Source organism: Bos javanicus, chromosome 29 (genome assembly GCF_032452875.1).
Source record: "Bos javanicus breed banteng chromosome 29, ARS-OSU_banteng_1.0, whole genome shotgun sequence".
Taxonomy (NCBI): Eukaryota; Metazoa; Chordata; class Mammalia; order Artiodactyla; family Bovidae; genus Bos; species Bos javanicus.
The window spans coordinates 6,534,190-6,553,975 of record NC_083896.1 but is presented as its reverse complement, the minus strand read 5'-3'; the positions used below and the strand labels follow the sequence as shown (position 1 = coordinate 6,553,975).

Below are 19,786 nucleotides of genomic sequence, written 5' to 3'. Positions count from 1 at the left end.
TAAAAATACCCAGATACAGACCTGAGACATAGAACTTCTTAGTTAATAAATATGGAAGCTTGGGCATCAGCATTTTAATGTGCTCAGAACCACTATGTTCATGCCCTAGATGAATAGGTTGAATAAGCACCGTTCACATTACCACAGAGTTGGCAAAAGTTAATTTTATGAACACAGATATCCACCAACATACAGCATTCTGTTAACCTCCTCTTTGTGCACCTGGACTTCTTTCTTTCAAGCTTGTAGTTTAATCCCTCAGTCTTGTCTGCTTCTTTTCCAACCCCACGATCCACCAGTGTCTTCTGCTCGTGGGATTCTCCAGGCAAGAGTTCTGGAGTGGGTAGCCGTTTCCTTCTCCAGGGGATCTTCCTGACCCGAGGATCAAACCCAGGTCTCCTGCATTGCAGGTGGATTCTTTACTCCAGAGACACAGGAGAAACTCTTCATATTGAAAATCAAATTCTTCCTTGTTGTGAAGGATATTTGGCTAGGATGCTAATATATCTTGCCTGACTCTTCTTAGCCTCTTTTTCAAGAAGGTTGAGGCTATTTAAACCTCTATCACGATTTAAACCACTGTTTAAGTCTGCTTGATTTTAAAAATATCAAGCAGACAGACTACCTACAACTATAACCTTAGCACTCATCTGCCCCTGACCCACGGAAATTAAATTTGGTCCTTCTGCAAAAAGAAAAAAATTGTAAATAGTGCCAAATATGACTTGACTTAAGTATCTAATGTAGCTAGGTTGTGGGGTGGGGGGGATACTATTCATACGAAGGGTTGGAAGAAATAGGAGGACCCAGGAATGACTTTTCAATACCTGTGAATTTAGGTAAGTCAAAGTCAAACCAGAGTCTATCACGTGCCTTTGAATGCTTCTGTTTGGATCCCTGGATTCTGCATTTAAGATTTACCTACCAAAAGCCAGGGCAGTGTTGAAACTTCATTTACTTGTGACTACATTCTTTTGTTCCAAGCTGAAATTCAATTTTGCAAATGTATTTGTTGACCTAACATCAGTAAGTAACAACAGAAACATTTGGAACGTCTTAAAACATATGCCACTATTGTTGTACTGAATTTCTTCTAATGATAATTAAAAATTATTCTCATTATTTAATCCTATTATTCTCTTTAGTTAGGAGATCATGAGTGAACTCCATTAATTGATTTTGGGATGTTAAACCAAACTTGAATTCCTAGGATAAATCCCACTTCGTTACTCTGTATAATTCTTTTTATGTATTTATGGATTGGGTTTGGTGGTATTTTGTTGAGTATTTAAAAATTGTATTCATAATGAATGAAAAGACAAATAGTGTATCCCACACACAAGGAAGGAAAAACAGTCAGTGGAAACTGTGACTAAGGGAATCTAGACGTTAGACTTCCTAGGAATATACTTTAATAAATTATTTTAAATATGTGCAGGGAGCTAAAGGATACCATATATAAAGAATTAAAGGACAATATAAGAAGGGCAACTTACCAGAGAATATTAATAAAGAGATAAATCTTATTAAGAGGAAATTTTAAAGTTAAAAAATGATAGGTACTCAATATATACAAATGTAGTTTGTGACATACTGGTGTAAAGATGAGAAAGTGTTCCATAGCAGCATTCCAGGTTGGGGGACAGATCACTGACCTTTGTAAGAAATATATCATCAGTTTTTCTCAAGTTGAATAGGAGATTAGAGGAGTAGGAAAGGAAAGATTAGGGCATATTCGTAGATGAAGATTTCAGCTGCAGGAAAAAAAAAAGTGACTAGATGGGTATATAACTACTATTTTAAAGAAAATCACACAGAAAATAATCTCTTCTTCAGTCCTTGACCTGTGTTTTCCTGGGCTCTTTCCTTCCAGCCGTCAGAATCATTAGTTGTGATTAAGATGTCAGGTTGTCAGCTCCAGATGAATTTACTTTCTAAAGGATGTTTTACATTGTCTTCTTTGTTCATTATGCTAGTCTTGAGCACATTATATATTTTTTTCATCTAAATGGCTAATGATATTAGTATTATTACTTTATAAATTATTTATGCATTTCTGTTGCATATGTTTCTATAATTGTACAACATCATAAATACTCTTAGGCGTGCATGGAATATTTTCTGTTCATTGAAATGCAGTACTTGAGCTCAGAATGATTTTTTTCCCTCTGCCAGATGGCATCCTTGGTGTTCAAACATTTGTGATCTTCTTTGCTCCCTTATCTCATTTACACACATTACCTTTGATTTTTCTTACATTTTTAGTAGAGGCTGTAAGATACTTAACTGCCTAGAAGTATGCGTTGCCTCTAATCTCTCCAACCAAAAAATCCTCTAATTCCCTCCAACTAAAAAAAGTGTGACACTTTCATATAAATCCTTTTATGCATAAGTTATTTTCATGTCATTCACCCTCTCAAATGGCAACACAGACTCATTACATATGGAGAAGTGCAAATGCCTTAAGCTGACAATCATAGATTTTTGTCCTATCGGCTCACTTTCCTCATTACTCCCTTTTAAAATATATATGTACTGAATTAACCTATTCAGTTTTCTCATTATATGTTCTGGAAAAGAGACAGAGACCAGCAAATATGCAGGCCAGGTATGGATATTGATAAATTGACAAATATCCTATTAGTGAGCCAAGATGAAAAATGAGGATCTTAGTAATTTCTATTAACATGGACTCTTAGAGCCAGCAAGGGAAATAAAATTGATTTTATAGTCTTTGTTTAACTGTGAATGCATGTTATCTCTAGGTTGTGATGTAGTCTATGAGGTGAAGGAATAATTCCATAACTTCTCTGAATTCCTATCAAACCAATATCAATTCCATGAGAGGCTGAAATTATACAAGCTGTGTCTGAAGGGCACTGTGCTAAAATGGTAGCAATATCCTTTGTCTGGAGGAAGGTGTTATCTTTCCAAATGAAGGAGTTCTCTATCTATTTAGTTTGATGGACTTTCCACCGTGACCATCAAAATGAGGTGAATCCTACCATAATCAGTAAAGCCATTAACATCATATTGAAAGTGATGTTTACATAAGCTTGTGTTTGTGCTAGGTCACTTCAGTCGTGTCAGACTCTTCACGGCCCCAAAGACTGTAGCCTGCCAGGCTCCTCTGTCCATGGGATTCTTCAGGCAAGAATACTGGAGTGGGTTGCCTTTTCCTTTTCCAGGGGATCTTCCCGACAGAGGAATCGAATCCACAACTCTTACATCTCCTGCATTGGCAGATGGGTTCTTTACCACTAGCGCCACCTGGGAAGCCCCTATGACATAGAGATAATGGTATTAAAACCATAATTCACAGGGAAAGTTGGAAACCACAGAGTATTGTCTAGTGTTCATGAAAGGAATGTTAGGTGGGTGAAACTGTATACTAATTATGCCCACCTTGAGCATATTGTTATTACCACAAAGGATGACTTTTAAGTATCAATACCTAAAAAGGCTTTTCACATCATATACAGGTCCTAGAGCCTTGACTAAAGGAAAGATACAAAAACAATATGTGTAAATGGTATAAATCCTTCCTAAACATTGCTTATGGGAAAGACTCTGCCTTTTGTAGCCTTTTATCTTCCACATTACCATATATACTGCCTGACTTGCCTGCATGGGGAGATGCTCAATAAATCCCCATTTAGTGAATAAATATTCACTAAATATCTGGAGAAGGAAATGGCTACCCACTCCAACATTCTTGCCTGGGAAATCTCATGGACAGAGGAGCCTGGTGGGCTTGCAGTTTGTGGGTCACAAGAGTCGGACACAACTTAAATACTAAACCACCACCACTGTTCACTGAATATGTACAATATATTCTCCATATCCCTCTGGGATCATTATTTATCCAACATTTATTGAGTGCCAGCTGTGTACAGATGCTATTCTAAGTTCTATGAATATAACAGTGAACAGATTGAGCTTTCATTTCTAATACTCAGTCACAGAAAATCTCTGAGACTCAAAATCTCTTTCCAACATTCTTTTTCTTTTCCTGACTAAATTGGAAAATGTGCAAGTCACACAGGTCTACTCTGTGTGTGTGTGTGTTTGCAAAACACACAACTGGAAGCATTTATGGGAAGTGCTGAGTGCAGCAAACCTGAGTTTGAGCCCTGCTGCTACATTTATTAGCTAAATAAACTGAGAAAAGTTATTTAAACTCCTGCTTTTTGTTTGCTTGTTTTTTTTTTTCCTGTATTTTAATGTGAATACCACCATGAGGTCGTACTTTGCTAAGGCTAAGAGCTAGTACTGAGATCAGACTGCCTAGATTTGAATCCTGCCACTCCTGCATTTGAATCCTTCCAAATCCTGGATTTGAATCCAAGCTATGTGACCATGGGCGATTGTCATAACCATTTTGTGGTTCAGTTTTCTCATGCGCAAAATAGGAATAACAACAGAACATTCCTTATGGAATTATTTGGGGATTAATTGAGTTCCCATATAGGAGTACCTAGAATGGTACCTGATATATAGTGAGTGTTATATGAGCTAACTCTCACTACTGCTACTGTTACTAAGACCTCTCTTGCAGTATTGGTGGAGAAATAATATAATGATATATATCAAAATCCCAAGCCTAGTACTAGATACATGACTACGTAATAAATGGGAATCATTACTGAATTGCTTAGTTGTTTACAAGCATCACTCTGAAGAGTAGAAAGTGATGGAAAAGTTAAGAGAAGAGAAATTTTGTATGAAAGAGAGGCATCGTAACTACCTGCAGAAAAGTAGTAATTGTCTGCATAGGTTTTACTATTGGTCCACTGTTACACTGTGCGATCTTCAATAGACAGAAGTAATAGATGTTGATTTATTGTTATCTAATAATATACATATCCATTATAATTGCATTTAGAAAATTCAAGTTCAGTCATGTTCACTCCTTATCAGGTGTACTTAGATGGCAAATTAACTCTGAGAATGGAATTAAAATTACTTCCCCATCCCTACTTCTTCCATCTCCTTGGTGGACAGCTGATCTTTTACAGTCTGACTCTTCTCACCTTTCTTGTCTCACTTCCTGTTGATCCTGCACAACTCTATATTCCACTCTGACACAACAAGCCACTTTCACTTTTCAGTAGCATGAGTGCCCAGGCTCCCTGTTGGTCTGTGCAATGCCTTCCCTATAATCTATCCATCCAGTTTAAATATCATCCCTGCTGTGAAACTTTCCTTGACTCCAGCAGTTAGCTGCTTCTTCTGTAATCCCATAGGTTTTATACACATGCCCCCTCCAAAGTGTCATTTACATTGCTTTGAAATTTTATTTATCTTTTTATCATGGAGTGAGATCCATGAGAATTGGAACATTACTTTTCCATCCTTGGAATTTAACATGTAGTGGGTTCAAGATACAATATTTAACGAATTACAAAATGGGCACCATAGTGAAAGGAACAAGGTAAGCTTTATTAGCACAACTTCCCAGGTAAGAGCACAGAGTCTCTGAAGGTCAATCAGTAGTGTTTACTAAGAGCCACATGAATAGCCTTCCTCTCACTTACAGTGAGCATCAGCTGAGAGGGCTGACCCTTTAGGATACCTTTTTCACAAATTCACTCTAACTAGCTCTGGTCTGTGAGTGCAGCTTGGCTCATTTGATTTCAATCAATTTTTGTCTAATGAATTTTCTCTCAATTCTGGGTGCATGTTATCTTCACATGGGAAGCACTATGGCTTGCTTTTTTCATGTTTTTTAAAATATTTATTTTTAACTGGAGGATAATTGCTTTACAATATTGCTTTGGTTTCTGCCATGCATCAGCATGAATTAGCCATAGGTTTACATGTGTCCCCTCCCTCTTAAAGCTCCCTCCCACTTCCCACCCTTTCCCATCCCTCTAGGTTGTTATAGAGCCTTGGTTTGAGTTCCTTGAGTCATGCAGCAAATTTCCATTGGCTGCCTATTTTACATATGGTAGTGTACATGGTTCTTAGTAGTGTACCTTGCCACTTTATGATACCAGTAAATATTTATGGGAAAAGAAAAAAACAGTAACTTATGAAACTGCTTTTTCCTCCCTTTAGACTTCTAGTTTACTGTTTTTTTTCAGTTCGCTATCATTGATATTTTGGTTTGTACCCTAAGTTCCTTCAAGTTTTATCATTAGCTTAAATGATTGTAATCTGGTTTTCACTCCGTACCATTCCCCAAAGACTTCTTTGCCTTTTCCTCAACTAAGCTAAGAAATTGTGGAGTAGAGTATACATTTGGAATTATAGTCAACTGAGGTTGAATTTTTTAGCTGTATAGCAGGCTTTTCATTTGCAGCTACTCATTCCTAATAATTTATGCTCTTAAAGTGTCCATTTCTTTTAAAAGTATTGCTTTTCAGTAAAAATTTTCAAATACTCCTTAAATGAGTTCTATAATATCATTAGCCAGCAACATGAAGACGAGGAATTACTGGGACACTGTTATTTCAAACCCAAAGAAAGGCTCCAAGTCTTTCCAGTGGTCTCAGCAGAAAAGGAAGGAGGTGGGAGGAGAAGGGGATGACAGAGGATGAGATGGTTGGATGGCATCACTGACTCGATGGACATGAGTTTGAGCAGGCTCTGGGAGATGGTGACAGACAGGGAGGCTGGGTATGGGGTCTCAAAGTTTTGGATGTGACTAAGCAACAGAAAAACAACAACAACAACAATGCTTATTACATGCCAGACACTGTGCTAACTGGTGTGGGTCAGAGAGTAACTCCACATTTAGAGACAACCAACTCAAAATAAATCATCAGCATCTCTTGGATTTCTCCTTCTCTCAGTTCTAATAGTTAACCACTAAGTAAATGATTCTTTAATTCATACTCTTTCAGAATTTGATAAAATGTAGGCTCTCTCCCAAAAATACTACAAAATTCTCAAATTTTACCTATTTTTGATCTACACAAATCTAGCCCTTTTGTTAATGAGAAGGCACTGTGATGGCCATTTGGTCTGCAGTGACCAATAAGACAATGTAATTACTCTCCCTGGATTCCCCATATACTATTGGAGAATGACACAATATCAAATAATTACAATCTAGCATGACATATGTAATGATCAAAGGAGGGAAACAGTAAATCTGATTGATGTTTTTATACCCTAAAAGCCTTAAAGAAGCAAAGGATACAGTGGCAAATAAAAGTTTAAGGAAATCATAAGGAAAGGGGTTTCCCTGGTGGCTCCATGGTAAAGAATCCACTTGCAATGCAGGAGTCATGGGTTCGATCCCTGCGTTGGGAAGATACCCTGGAGAAGAAAATGGCAACCCACTCCAGTATTCTTGTCTGGGAAATCCCATGGACAGACGCGTCTTGGTGGGCTGCAGTTCTTGGGATTGAGAAAGAGTTGGACATGACTTAGCAACTAAACAGCAACAGCAAAGGAAGAAGAACTCAAAAACAGACTCAAAATTCAAGAACACACACAAAAATGGCCATGTGGACACAGTAGGGGAAGGGGAGGGATGAACTGAGAGATTAGCACTGACATGTATTCACTACCACATGTAAAATAATGGCTAATGGGATCCTGCTGTATTGCACAAGGGGCTCAGCTCAGTGCTCTGTGATGACCTGGGGGGTGGAAAGGAGTGGGGCAGGAGGGAGGCCTAAGAGGGAGGGATGTATGTGTACATAGAGTTGGTTCAGTTTGTTCCACAGCAGAAACTAATGCAACATGGTAAAGCAATTATACTCCAATAAGAAACTTAAAAACAAAGTAGCTATAATTTTCATAAAAGTAACAGCATTCTGTATTCTATTATATGTATTATTCTAAGTAATTTTACATATATTTATTCACTAAATACTTACAAGAAACCCTTCATATAACATGCTGTTTTGTATTAAACCACTACGGCTACCATGACATAGTACCATAGACTTGGTGGCTTAAACAAGAGAAATTTATTTTCTTGCAATCCTGGAGACTAGAAATTTCAAGATCAAGGTATGGGCAAAACTGGTGACTTTTGAGACCTCACTTCATGGTTTCTTCTTGGCTCCCTTTTCCTTGTGTCTTCACAGGCTCTTCCTTCTGTTGTACCTGTGTCCAAATTTCTCCTCCTTATAAGGGCACCAGACATCATGAATTAGAACCAACCCCGAGGATCTCATATTCACTTAATTAGCTCTTCAAAGACCCTATGTCTAAATATAACCACTTTCTGAAAACCCACATGTGTATTTTGGGGAGGCACAATCCAACCCATATTGTAGCTGTCATTTTACTGGGAAGGAAACTGAAGCACACAGAGGTGAAATAGTTTGCCCAAGTTTGCACAGCTTCTGAGCATCACAACCAAAATCTGAATCTGAGCAATCCAATTTCAGCATCTGTGAAGCTAACTTCTATAATTAATTCACTCTCTGTTCATATAATTTCTTTAAAACAAGAAATAAAATTCACTGACATATTTGTTTGTTAAGTTAACTCCATCCTTCTTGTGATACACCAAAATTCCCAAGGAGTAGAAATATAAAACCTCTGTTCTAAGGGAATTCAAATTGGCTCCTTATATTAAACTGCCGAAATGATGGCTTCTGATGGGTGTAAGAACAACAACAACAATTACCCACTGTTGAGTGCTTACTGTGTGTTGGCACTGTTCTGGGTGTACTGTACACCTAATCTCAGTTATATCTCATGGCATTTTGAAGTTTATTATCCACATTTTACAGATGAGTAAACTGAGGCTCACAAAGATTATCCTCTCTCCTCTCACAAAACCAAAACCAGAAATATGAATCAAGGTCTCTCAAGAAATTTTATGTTTTGGCTTCTTTTGGGGACCCCAAATCCCAGCACCCAAACTGGGACTTTTTATTGAAGCTTTGGGCTTCCCAGATGGCACTAGTGGTAAAGAACCCCCCTGCCAATGCAAAAGACATAAGAGGTGAGGGTTCAGTCCCTGGGTTGGGAAGATCCTCTGGAGGAGGACATGCAACCCACTCCAGTATTCTGGCCTGAAGAATCCCGTGGATAGGGTCTCTCGAGTCTGACATGACTGAGAGCGACTTAGCACACACTCAGGCATTGAACCTTTGCTTATAAACGGTTGAAGCTGGATTTTTGCCCTTTTGTCCGCACCTCCTGCAGGGCTCCCCTATGTTCACAGCATGCGTTGCACCTCTTCCCTTAGCTCCCCTTTCTCCCACGTGCCTGCAGTGAGTGTCAGCTTCTAGATAAGGCTCAGCACTTCCAGAGTCACTTCACGGGTGCTCACTGGCCTCCCTCAGGAGGAACTCTCCATTGGTCCTCAAGGACAGGTCAACGCACAGACCCAGAATCCGTGCCAAGGCCATTCTCTTTGGCCCCCTTCTCTGTCTCCACTTTGTGACCTACTAAACCAGTGCTGGTCTATGGGTTCTCATGGCCTTTGGGAGGAAGTAAAAAGGGTCTCAGTTCCACAGATAAAAATCACGTCTTCAGACTATCGATGTTAATATTTCACAACTCTTCTCTGCACTGTTGAGACACTTTGTAATAAAATGTTCATTTCTCAGGTAAAGTAAAATGACAAAGGATACCTAGTTCTCACTTCTGTGCACAGCTCTAAAATGCTTAGTGTGTGCTAAGTCACTTCAATCGTGTCTGACGCTGTGCAACACTATGGACTATAGCCTCCCAGCCTCCTCTGTCCATGGGATTCTCCAGGCAAGAACACTGGCATTGTTGCCATGCTCCTCTCCAGGGCATCTTCCCAACCTAGGGACCGAACCCGCATCTCAAGTCTCCTGCATTGGCAGATGGGTTCTTTACCACTAGCACCACCCGGAGTAAAGCATTAATGCTTTGTCCATCTTTCTGCTTTAAATAGTAATCAATAACATTTCGCTTGTTAGTGGAAGAATATTTAACTTGGAATAGAACACCTGGGCTCTGGCCACAGCTCTGCAAGTTGAGTATAATTGTAAAACCAACAGAAATCTGACATGAAACACTGGATTCTCTGCCACAGTCTTGTTGGGTCAGCATTGGCAGAGTTTCAACCCTTTGAGTCAATGTTCTCTTCTGTAAAATGGGATCAATATAACAGTTACCTCCTTGATTTGTTGAAGCTTACGTCAATAAGCAACATACACCGAGAGGTTTTGTTAAGAGAAATGGCTTTAATAAGAACTCATTCTCCTGGGTGAGATTATAAACTCAGGAGGGCGGCAGCAATGATCATGTAAATATTAAACACCTACTATGTGTTAGGCACAGAGAAAAGGAAGATTAGAAGGATGAGGTTTGTAGCTCGGAGATAGCACTGATATTCTCCAGTGTACTTTTGCTTGCTCTGAAAACAATGTCTGTCTCATTCTAGGTTTGTTCCTCCCACAGGGAAAGAAAACAGGATGACTATAGACTATAGTGGATGACTGTAGACTATTTTCTATTTTCAGAGATAACTTCTGAAGTGGAGTCTTTAACTCATATTCTAGCATCTATTTTTCTGTACGTTTCCAGTCCTGTCTCCAAACCCTGCCCCCGAATGCAAGGCTTAGTCAGTGACAGAAGTAATTCAGGATCCACTTGGGGAAAATAAGGAAGAAAAAAACCAAGTCCCCGGCAGAGGTGACTGGAGTGTCAGAGGAAAAAGCAGCCCGAGGATATCAGCCCAAAGACCTGGGTTCTTATCTGCCTCCAGGGCCTTACTGAATTTCTCCAGTTTCCTTTCTTCTGCTTCTGTTTTGATTGTGAGTCCCCTTTAACCAGAAAATGTGGAGTCTTCTGTAATGCCTCACTCCTGAGTTGTACCACTTGGAAAGCTACACATTTTTTTTTTTTTTAACATAGATACATTTTCTTGCTGATTTCCTCCTCCCTTGTTCCCTGCACATCAGTTCTGACTATCCTCCAGTTCTTTCTTCACAGTGCAATCTGTGTACTCTTTAAAAAATTATCTGTTCATGTTATCTCTCACCACTGCAGAGACAAACAGTGACTTCCTATTGCTCTTAGGAGAAATTGCAAATACTTCTTGCATGTCCTCAACTGCCCTTCTTGATTTTGACCCTGATTCCTCTCTAGCTTCATCTCAAACTGTTCTCTCCATAGAAACATTGGTCGCTCTTTACATATTCTGGCTGGACAGATATTTTTATTCCCAAAGTTACAGATCAGTGGAGAAGGGTAGCATAAGGAAGAGATGTTAATGTCATGATTTTTGAAGATTCTGTGTGCTGTGCTTTAAGATGCTTTTGAGATATTTCAATGAGGGTGCCAGATGGGCAGCTGGAAATTTGGGCTGAGATTTAAGACCAAGATTTACTCTGTAAATATAAATTGAGAAGTCATCAGCTGTAGATAATAAGTGAAGCTATGGGAGGAGTGAGACAGATAAGAGAATGTAGCCTCCCATTGAAGGTTCTTGCAAATTCTATTCTTTTTCAGAAAAACTCATATACCACTTCTCCAAATAGTCATCCTTTAACACCATCAAAGACTTTCCCAAAGGCGGCAGAATCAATCAGACCTCTTCACTAAATTGTATTGCCATGTTGCTTTTGTATCTGCCAGTCTGTAACTAAAGATACATTTCTGAAATTACTGGTTAGTATCTATCCCCACCACTAGATCTAAGTACTACAAGGACACAGAACTACATCAATACCCGACAAAGAGCCAGTTTATAGATGCGTATATGTATTCAACTATTTATGAAATGGTTGAATAAGTCAATGAAAAAAAATTCTATTGTTTTTATACAATTGTGTTGTATCAGTGAATGTACTAAAGCAAATCAGTTCCCTAATATCCAATCACATTAGGTTTCTTTGTTGTTCTATTTTTATTTTATTTTATTTTTTTAAATTTTATTTTATTTTTAAACTTTACATAATTGTATTAGTTTTGCCAAATATCAAAATGAATCCGCCACAGGTATACATGTGTTCCCCATCCTGAACCCTGTTGTTCTATTTTTAAAAAGGAAATTTAAGAATCATTTTCTCTTTACATACCAGAGTTTGCATATATCTCACATCCAGTTTCCCCTATTCTTAATTTACATCAGTATGGAAGTTTTGTCACAATTCAAGAAACAACTTCGCTATATTATTATTAACTACAGTCTATTAAGATTACTTAGTTGTTATCTAATATCTCTTTGTATTTCAAGATCCCATCCAGGATCTCATATTACATTTAGTGATCATGTCTCCTCCCTCCTTCTTGACTGTGGCTATTTTTCGAGCTTTGCTTGTTTTTGATGACCTTGACAGTTTTGAGGAGTACTGCTCAGGTGTTTTACAGATTGACCCTCGACTGGAATTTTGTAGACTGGAGTTACTTGGGGAGGAAGAGGACTGAGTGGAAAGCACTCTTCTCTCCCCATCATATCAAGGGTACACGCTATCAACATGGCTGACCATGGGCAGTGTTTGCTTTGGTCAGTTGGCAGATACCATATTCACCAGTTTTCTCAAACCTAAGGACTTCCCTGGTGGCTCTGATGGTAAAGAATCTGCGAGCTGGGTTTGATCTCTGAGTTGGGAAGATCCCCTGGAGAAGTGCATGGCAACCCACTCCAGTATTCTGGCCTGGAGAATTCCATGGACTGAGAAGCCTGGCGGGCTATAGTCCATAGGGTTGGCAAAGGGTCAGACATGACTGAGCGACTAATACTTTCACTTTCAAACTCCTAAATGGTTCCACTGCCCTTCCATATTGCGCTCTTTGGGGGAAAGTTACTACAGACACCCCATACATAAGGAGTGGGAGTTACGCATTGCTCCTTTATGTACTCAAAATGTCTGCATCTGCTAAGTCACTTCAGTCGTGTCCAACTCTATGCGACCCCATAGACGGCAGCCCACCAGGCTCTGCCGTCCCTGGGATTCTCCAGGCAAGAACACTGGAGTGGGTTGCCATTTCCTTCTCCAATGCATGAAAGTGAAAAGTGAAAGTGAAGTCGCTCAGTCGTGTCCGACCCTCAGCGACCCCGTGGCCTGCAGCCTACCAGGCTCCTCCATCCATGGGATTTTCCAGGCAAGAGTACTGGAGTGGGGTGCCATTGCCTTCTCTGGAGAAGAACTGACTCACTGGAAAAGACCCTGATGCTGGGACAGATTGAAGGCAGGAGGAGAAGGGGATGATAGAGGATGAGATGTCTGCATAATTATTTGGAATTCTTCCACATGGTAGATGTAGGTAGGTATACATATCAGTTTGCATTCATCTATATTTATTTTACACTTTTGCTTACAATCATTTATTCCATGTCTCAAATTGATACTATTCCACAGAGACTATTATTTTACACTTTTGCTTATAATCAAACATTTATTCTATGACTCAAAGTGATACTATTCCTCAGAAACTATTTGTCTCACAGATCTTTTAGTTATAATCCACTCTTATCATATTAGAACTCTGTTGGTATCATGGTAGAGTACAGGAGAGGGAAAGTGTCCTATAGTATTCTGATTAAATTTCAATCTTTTAGTTGGCCAGTGTCTTCGGGCTGTGACTGTCATGAATGTTTCTGCAGTGGTATAGCTTCTTGATTTTTCCACCTCTGATCTCCCTTTTTAGTTGTCATATTCCCAATCTGTTTCCTTGAAGCCCTGACCCATGTAGCCTTAAATGAGACAGGAAGGCTGAAAGAGGCTGGACTGAGGAGTTCCCTTCCCCCTACTGGAATAATACTCTGGTGGTTATTTCCTCTGGATTGAAGGGCTTTGGTGTGGAGAAGACCTCTGTGCGTATTTCACAATGGATACTCTTTCCCTCCCCCAACACAGCCAGGAGAGGATCTTTCTCAGATCTTTATTGTGAAAATTGGACAGAGTTCCTGGAAGTAAAAGCCCCACATGTGTGGGAATCCCCCTAAGACTATGGGTCCCAGGAGTGTCTCTCATCACTAGCCGTCCATCTCATCACTAGCTTCTCTCATCACCAGTCTCCAGGCATTTATCAAAGTGTTTGGGTTTATGGATCTAGCTTCTCCTCCTGAAAAGGGAATAGCAGTTGAGTTCCTCTGCTTGCAGTTATCTCTGCAGTTTGGGGAGAAGTAGTCTGCTCTGTGACCTCGGTTCTCTCATAAGTCCAAGAAAATTATTGATTTTCCACTTATCTAGCTTTGTCTTATTGTAAGGATGGAAGTGACCAGACATCCGTGCTATTTTTATACATAAAACACATTCCTCCTTGTTTTTGTCTGTGATCAGCTTAACCTTTTCCTAAACCCTCTCTTGTGCATTTCATTGTTGCCCAGGCTTCCAGAAAACCATCTAGATGCAGGTTAAATAAATCTTTGGTAAGAAGATAATTTGCTTCCCAAAATGTCAGTGTGCTTATCCAAGTTAAACATTAGTATTCTGATGTGAGCCATTCTAGACATGGTGTGATGAAATTAACTGAAGATGAGAACCACTGATGAAGAATTTAAACAGGATTAATACCTTCATTTTAAAAGGTGGATAAGGTAGGTGAGCACATTAATGGTTTCATCCATTATATCTCTTGGTGCTAAGAATTGATGTCCTTGTCCTATTTAGGTAAAGAATTTTTATTTCTTGGCAGAAATAAGATTATATATAAACTGAACTATAAGAGTAATTTTTCTCAATTGACAAAAGGCACAATGTCTGCCTGAAGCTCTTATATAATAGCTCATTGTATATTGGACTGTTTCTAAATCAGCCAAAGTTTAATAGGGATGGGGAGAGATTAATTATCAGAGGGCCTCCTTCTCATTAAAAAATAGATTTACCACTTGCAAACTGCTGAATATTGTTTCTGCTGCTGCTGCTGCTAAGTCGCTTCAGTTGTGTCCGACTCTGTGCAAGCCCATAGACAGCAGCCCACCAGGCTCCCCCGTCCCTGGGATAATATTGTTTAAACATGTTTAAATATAACTTCAACATTTAATACTAATAAAAAGTCTTATAAAATAGTGTCTATGTTATAATTCTTTTTGTTAAAATATATATATAGTGTTATATTTGCATATTTAAAAAACTAACAGAAATATTAAGCAAGTATGTGTGTTTTTTTTTTAATTTTCTCCTTTTTGCGTGTTTCTATTTTCTGAATTTTGTGTAATGAACAAGTAATGCTTTCATGAAAAGAAGAAAACCATAGACATCAAAATAAGAAGAGTAGTTCATAAAATACAGGACTTGAAAAGAATTTGGGATTTATTTGTTAAGCCAGTTAAGCCAGTTCCTAATTTCTTCACTTGAGGAAATGGAGGTACAACCAAAAAAAAAAAAAATTCCTCTTGAATACTGTTTCCCCATTGCTGCTTAAAGAATAATAACCATTTTAAAAGAGCTAGTTCAAATATGCACAGCTTTGGCATTTCTGTGATAGCATGTCTCACATCTCTCACCAGCTGTAACTTCTAGTATAACATGAATCATGAAGAAGAGAAAGATGCTGTGGGGTGAAGACGGCATCTCCTCACCATCTGTCCAACGCTTAGCCATATATTTCAGTTGTTGTTGCTCAGTCACTAAGCTGTGTTCAACTCTGAGACCCCGTGGACTGCAGCACACCAGGCTCCATTCCTTCATCGTCTCCCAAAGTTTGTTCACATTCACATCCATTGAGTCAGTGATGCGATCTAACTGTCTCATCCTCTGTTGCACCTTCTCCTTAGATTTCAGTCTTTACCAGCATCAGGATCTGTTCCAATATCTTACTTATGCTATTTTAATTAACCCTTTAATCTTTTCAATTAATTAATTTTTATTGACGTAGAGTTGACTTACAATGTTTCAGGTGTACAGCAAATTGATTAGTTTATATTGTACACACACACACACACACATACACATATATGCATACATTGTTGTTATTTAGTCACTGAGTCATGTCCAACTCTTCTGCAACCCCATGGACTGTAGCCCGCCAGGATCCTCTGTCCGTGGGATTTCCCAGGCAAGAATACTGGTGTGGGTTGCCATTTCCTTTTCTTAGTGATCTTTCTGACCCAGAGATTGAACCCGCATCTCCTGCATTGGCAGTCAGATTGTTTACCACTGAGCCACCAGGGATGCCCATGTGTATATATACTTTTCAGATACTTTTCCATTATGGGTTATTACAAGACATTGAATACAGTTCCCATTAGAGGTTATTTTAAGACATTGAATACAGTAGGTCCTTGTTTATCTATTTTATGTGTAGTAGTATATATGTGTTAATCTCAAATTCCTATTTTACCATTCTACTCCCTCCCCCTTTAGCAACCATAAGTTTTTCCTATGTCTGTGAGTCTATTTCTGTTTTATAAATAAGTTCATTGGTATCCTATTTTAGATTCCACATATAAGTAATATAATATGATATTTGTCTTTATCTACCTATTTAATTCACTTAGCATGGTAATTTTTAGGTCCATCCATGTTACTGAAAATGGCATTATATCATTCTTTTTTATGGGCTGAGCAATATTCCATTGTGTGTGTATATATACATATATATATATATAAATATATATCACATCTTCTTTATCCATTCATCTGACATTTAGGTTGCTTAATTAATCCTTGCAATACCTTCATGACTTAAATATCACTCTCATTATTCAGATGAATAAAAGAAAAATTAAACAGGTTAAAACATTTTAGAGTCTTAAAGTTGTCTTAACGTTAAGACAACTTTGTCAAAACCCACAGAACTTGAGTTTTACGTAGGTTCATATTTCTTCAAAACTAAATATATAGTAAATACTCAGAAAATGTATTTAATAATCGAGGTATTTATCAGCAGCCTACTTATCCTTCAATTAATTCACAATGAAAACAACTTTGACCACAACTAGCATTTGAAGTCCGGATTTTTTAAACAAATAGAATTCTTTTTCATCACCAAAAAGCAATCATCACTGCTGCCATCTGGCTTCCTTGTTCTCGTCTTTATCGTACTTCAAAAAAAATTTTTTTTTAAACTTCTCTGTCTACTTGAAACATCACTTTTTTTTTTTAGATACCAGCTTCTTGCACAAAACTTTTGCCTCCGAGCTTTAATTCTAGAGCTAAATAACAATAGCTTATCTATTTAGCACTTTCCTAAAAACTACCACGTTGGAGAATTTGTTTGGAGACAGATGGGATAGATATTATTACTTTCATTTTAAGGATGTGAAGGCTAAACCTTCAAGAGTTTCTGTAATTTGCTTATGAGCTTATGCAATGTATACAGCTCTTAAATCACAAATCTAGGACCCAAGGGGAGTTTTCTGACCCCAGATCTAGTGTTCTTCCCTCTGTGCTATGTGGTCTGATTATACAAAGGCATTCTCTTTGTCACCCCTGTAATTATCCACTACATGTTCTGTTATACTTAGTTTCACTTCCGTCCCTACTGGACAGTTTTGATCTCTTAGTTTTTTAGCTTTTGTTCCTGTCAGGGTTTTTAATTGCTTGCAACAGAAACTCACTCTGGCTGAATTAAAAAGGGAACAAATTTGCTGAAAGAATAATGGATAATTCAGGAGATCATGGAGATGCAGGTTGAGAAACAGGTAAGAACGAGAAAGGAGGGCAGCAGCCAAATCATCTGCCAAAGCTGTGCTCTCGAACACAGGCTGCCTCTGGGCAGCACTTACCTTTACTGATACCTCTGATCTCATGCTTATAAACAGGATGATGTTAGCACCACTGCCCTTGCCCACTGCTAGAATGCTTTTCCGTTGTCCTTACTTTTTCGTATCAGTATCTCCTGTTTCAGTCTTGAATGGGTATGTCTGATTGGCTGAGTATTGATCATGTGGTCATACTTTAGCTTTCTGGGAAGCTGGGAAATGGTAAGTGCTAAGTATGTTTACCTTCTGTCATGGAAGGTGAGCTCTTTTTCTCAACAAGACTTATGAAGTATGTGTGCATGCATGCTAAGTCACTTCAGTCATGTCCAACTCTTTGTGACCCCATGGACTGTGGCCCACCAGGCTCCTCTGTCCATGAGATGCAAGAATACTGGAGTGGTTGCCATGCCCTTCTCCAGGGAACCTTCCCAACCCAGGGACTGATGCATTGCAGGCAGATTCTTTACCGCCAAACCAACAGGGACAGCCCTCATTAAACATATACTTCTCTAAATATAACAAGGAGGTTGAAATAAAGTCCCCTACCATGATCAAAAAATAGCCAACTTCTAATACTGATTCCAATTTAGTTTTGCATGTTCTTTCTTTGGGTGAACTTTCTTTGAGATAAGAGACATATATTATTTATGACTATGTCTCGGTTGTCACTCAGCCAATAATTACACTTGCTCTGTGGCATTCTGAAGGGTTTTAACTTGTCATTTAACTTTCACTTATCATCTAAGAAATTCCTTTTCCAAAATTATCCTCTAATATTTCTCTCAAATGAGTGGATTTCATCAGGGCCTGACAGCATGAACTGTGGCTTTACAAAATCTTTTCAAAGCATGAAAACTATGTTTGGTATATTTCCATGGCTTTAGATTTTAAGATATGCCTTGTTATTTTACTTTAAGAACTCCAGATATTTCTTCAACAACAATATGTTTCTGATTCTGAATAATCCTTTCCTCTGCAGTATTTTTGAACAGTGGCTTCGAAAGTATCATCCTCTTCAAGATGTTTATCCAGAAGCTAATGCACCCATTGGGCACAACCGGGAATCCTACATGGTTCCTTTCATCCCTCTCTACAGAAACGGTGACTTCTTTATTTCATCCAAAGATCTAGGCTACGACTATAGCTACCTACAAGATTCAGGTAAAGCTCAGTTTCTTTCATATGAACTGCTCAGTCTGATGTGACCAATCTTTTTTGAGAGTGTGCAAAACCTTATGATTTTAAAGTGTTATCCCCCAATGTTTTAACTTGGAAAGTGCATTATAATCCTTAGTTCATCACTGATTTATTATTACATGGCCCAAGCTGAAATAATCTTTAAGCTCTTATCCATTGTGCTTAATATAAGGCATTCTGTGTGTGGCAACCTGGGAAGAGCACAAGAATTAAAATCAGAGAGTGTGAGACCTGATGCTAACAGACTTTGGTGTGACCTTGGGAATTCTGACTTCCATTCCCTGAATTTCAGCTTCTTAACCTAAGATATTGGGAATATAATACCTCAAAGAGATATTATGATAATTAAGGGCATTAAGAACCTAGTGCAGTCTGCACAAGAAAAATATCTACCAGTTTTAGAATCATCTTTGGGAGCTTCCTGCTAGGGTTATCAAGAAAACCTGTGAACATTTTGATATTAAATCCTATTAATAATAATAATGCTAATAGATATAATAATAATAATTGCTATGACTATGATTAAGGTAGTGTTATAAAAGCCTAGGATTGTAACTATACCTAGGCTTTGAATAATCTTCCTTAGTTTAAGTATGTGTGTATTTTCTTGATAAATGAGGAACAGATAGCAAAGTTCCCACACAATCTGAGAGTCTACTCCATACTATACATGCATTATTAGTCAGAATATATTAGGTAAGTATTATTATCCCTAGAATGAGGTGAGGACATTGATGCTAAAACAATCTCAGTGACTTTCCCAGTATCAAATACAAGCATACGTAAGAGCCAGATTTCAATTCTACAGGGTCCTCTCCACTTAACAGAAGATGGTCAAAAGCAATAAAACAACACAGAGCTTGTGGATAAGAGGTATTCAACAAGCACTGATGTTTCATTATATTCATGGATAATTCATGAAAAGGTGAATAAATTAGTAAAATTAAATGAACAGATAAATGACATTTATCAACTTCCTACCTCTTGTTACACCTTAGTGACACATACATTAATGACATACCTCTAGTGTCAAAGAGCTCTAAATTC

General features: G+C 38.3%; 1 protein-coding gene across 1 annotated transcript in view; it reads left to right on the top strand.

Annotated features, from left to right (window-relative positions):
- TYR (tyrosinase) overlaps positions 1-19,786 on the top strand; it is a 110,498-nt gene that overhangs the window by 73,140 nt on the left and 17,572 nt on the right. Inside the window, exon 4 of the mRNA XM_061406015.1 lies at positions 18,522-18,703. Within this exon, the coding sequence (XP_061261999.1) occupies positions 18,522-18,703 (182 nt within the window). The remainder of the gene's footprint in view (positions 1-18,521; positions 18,704-19,786) is intronic.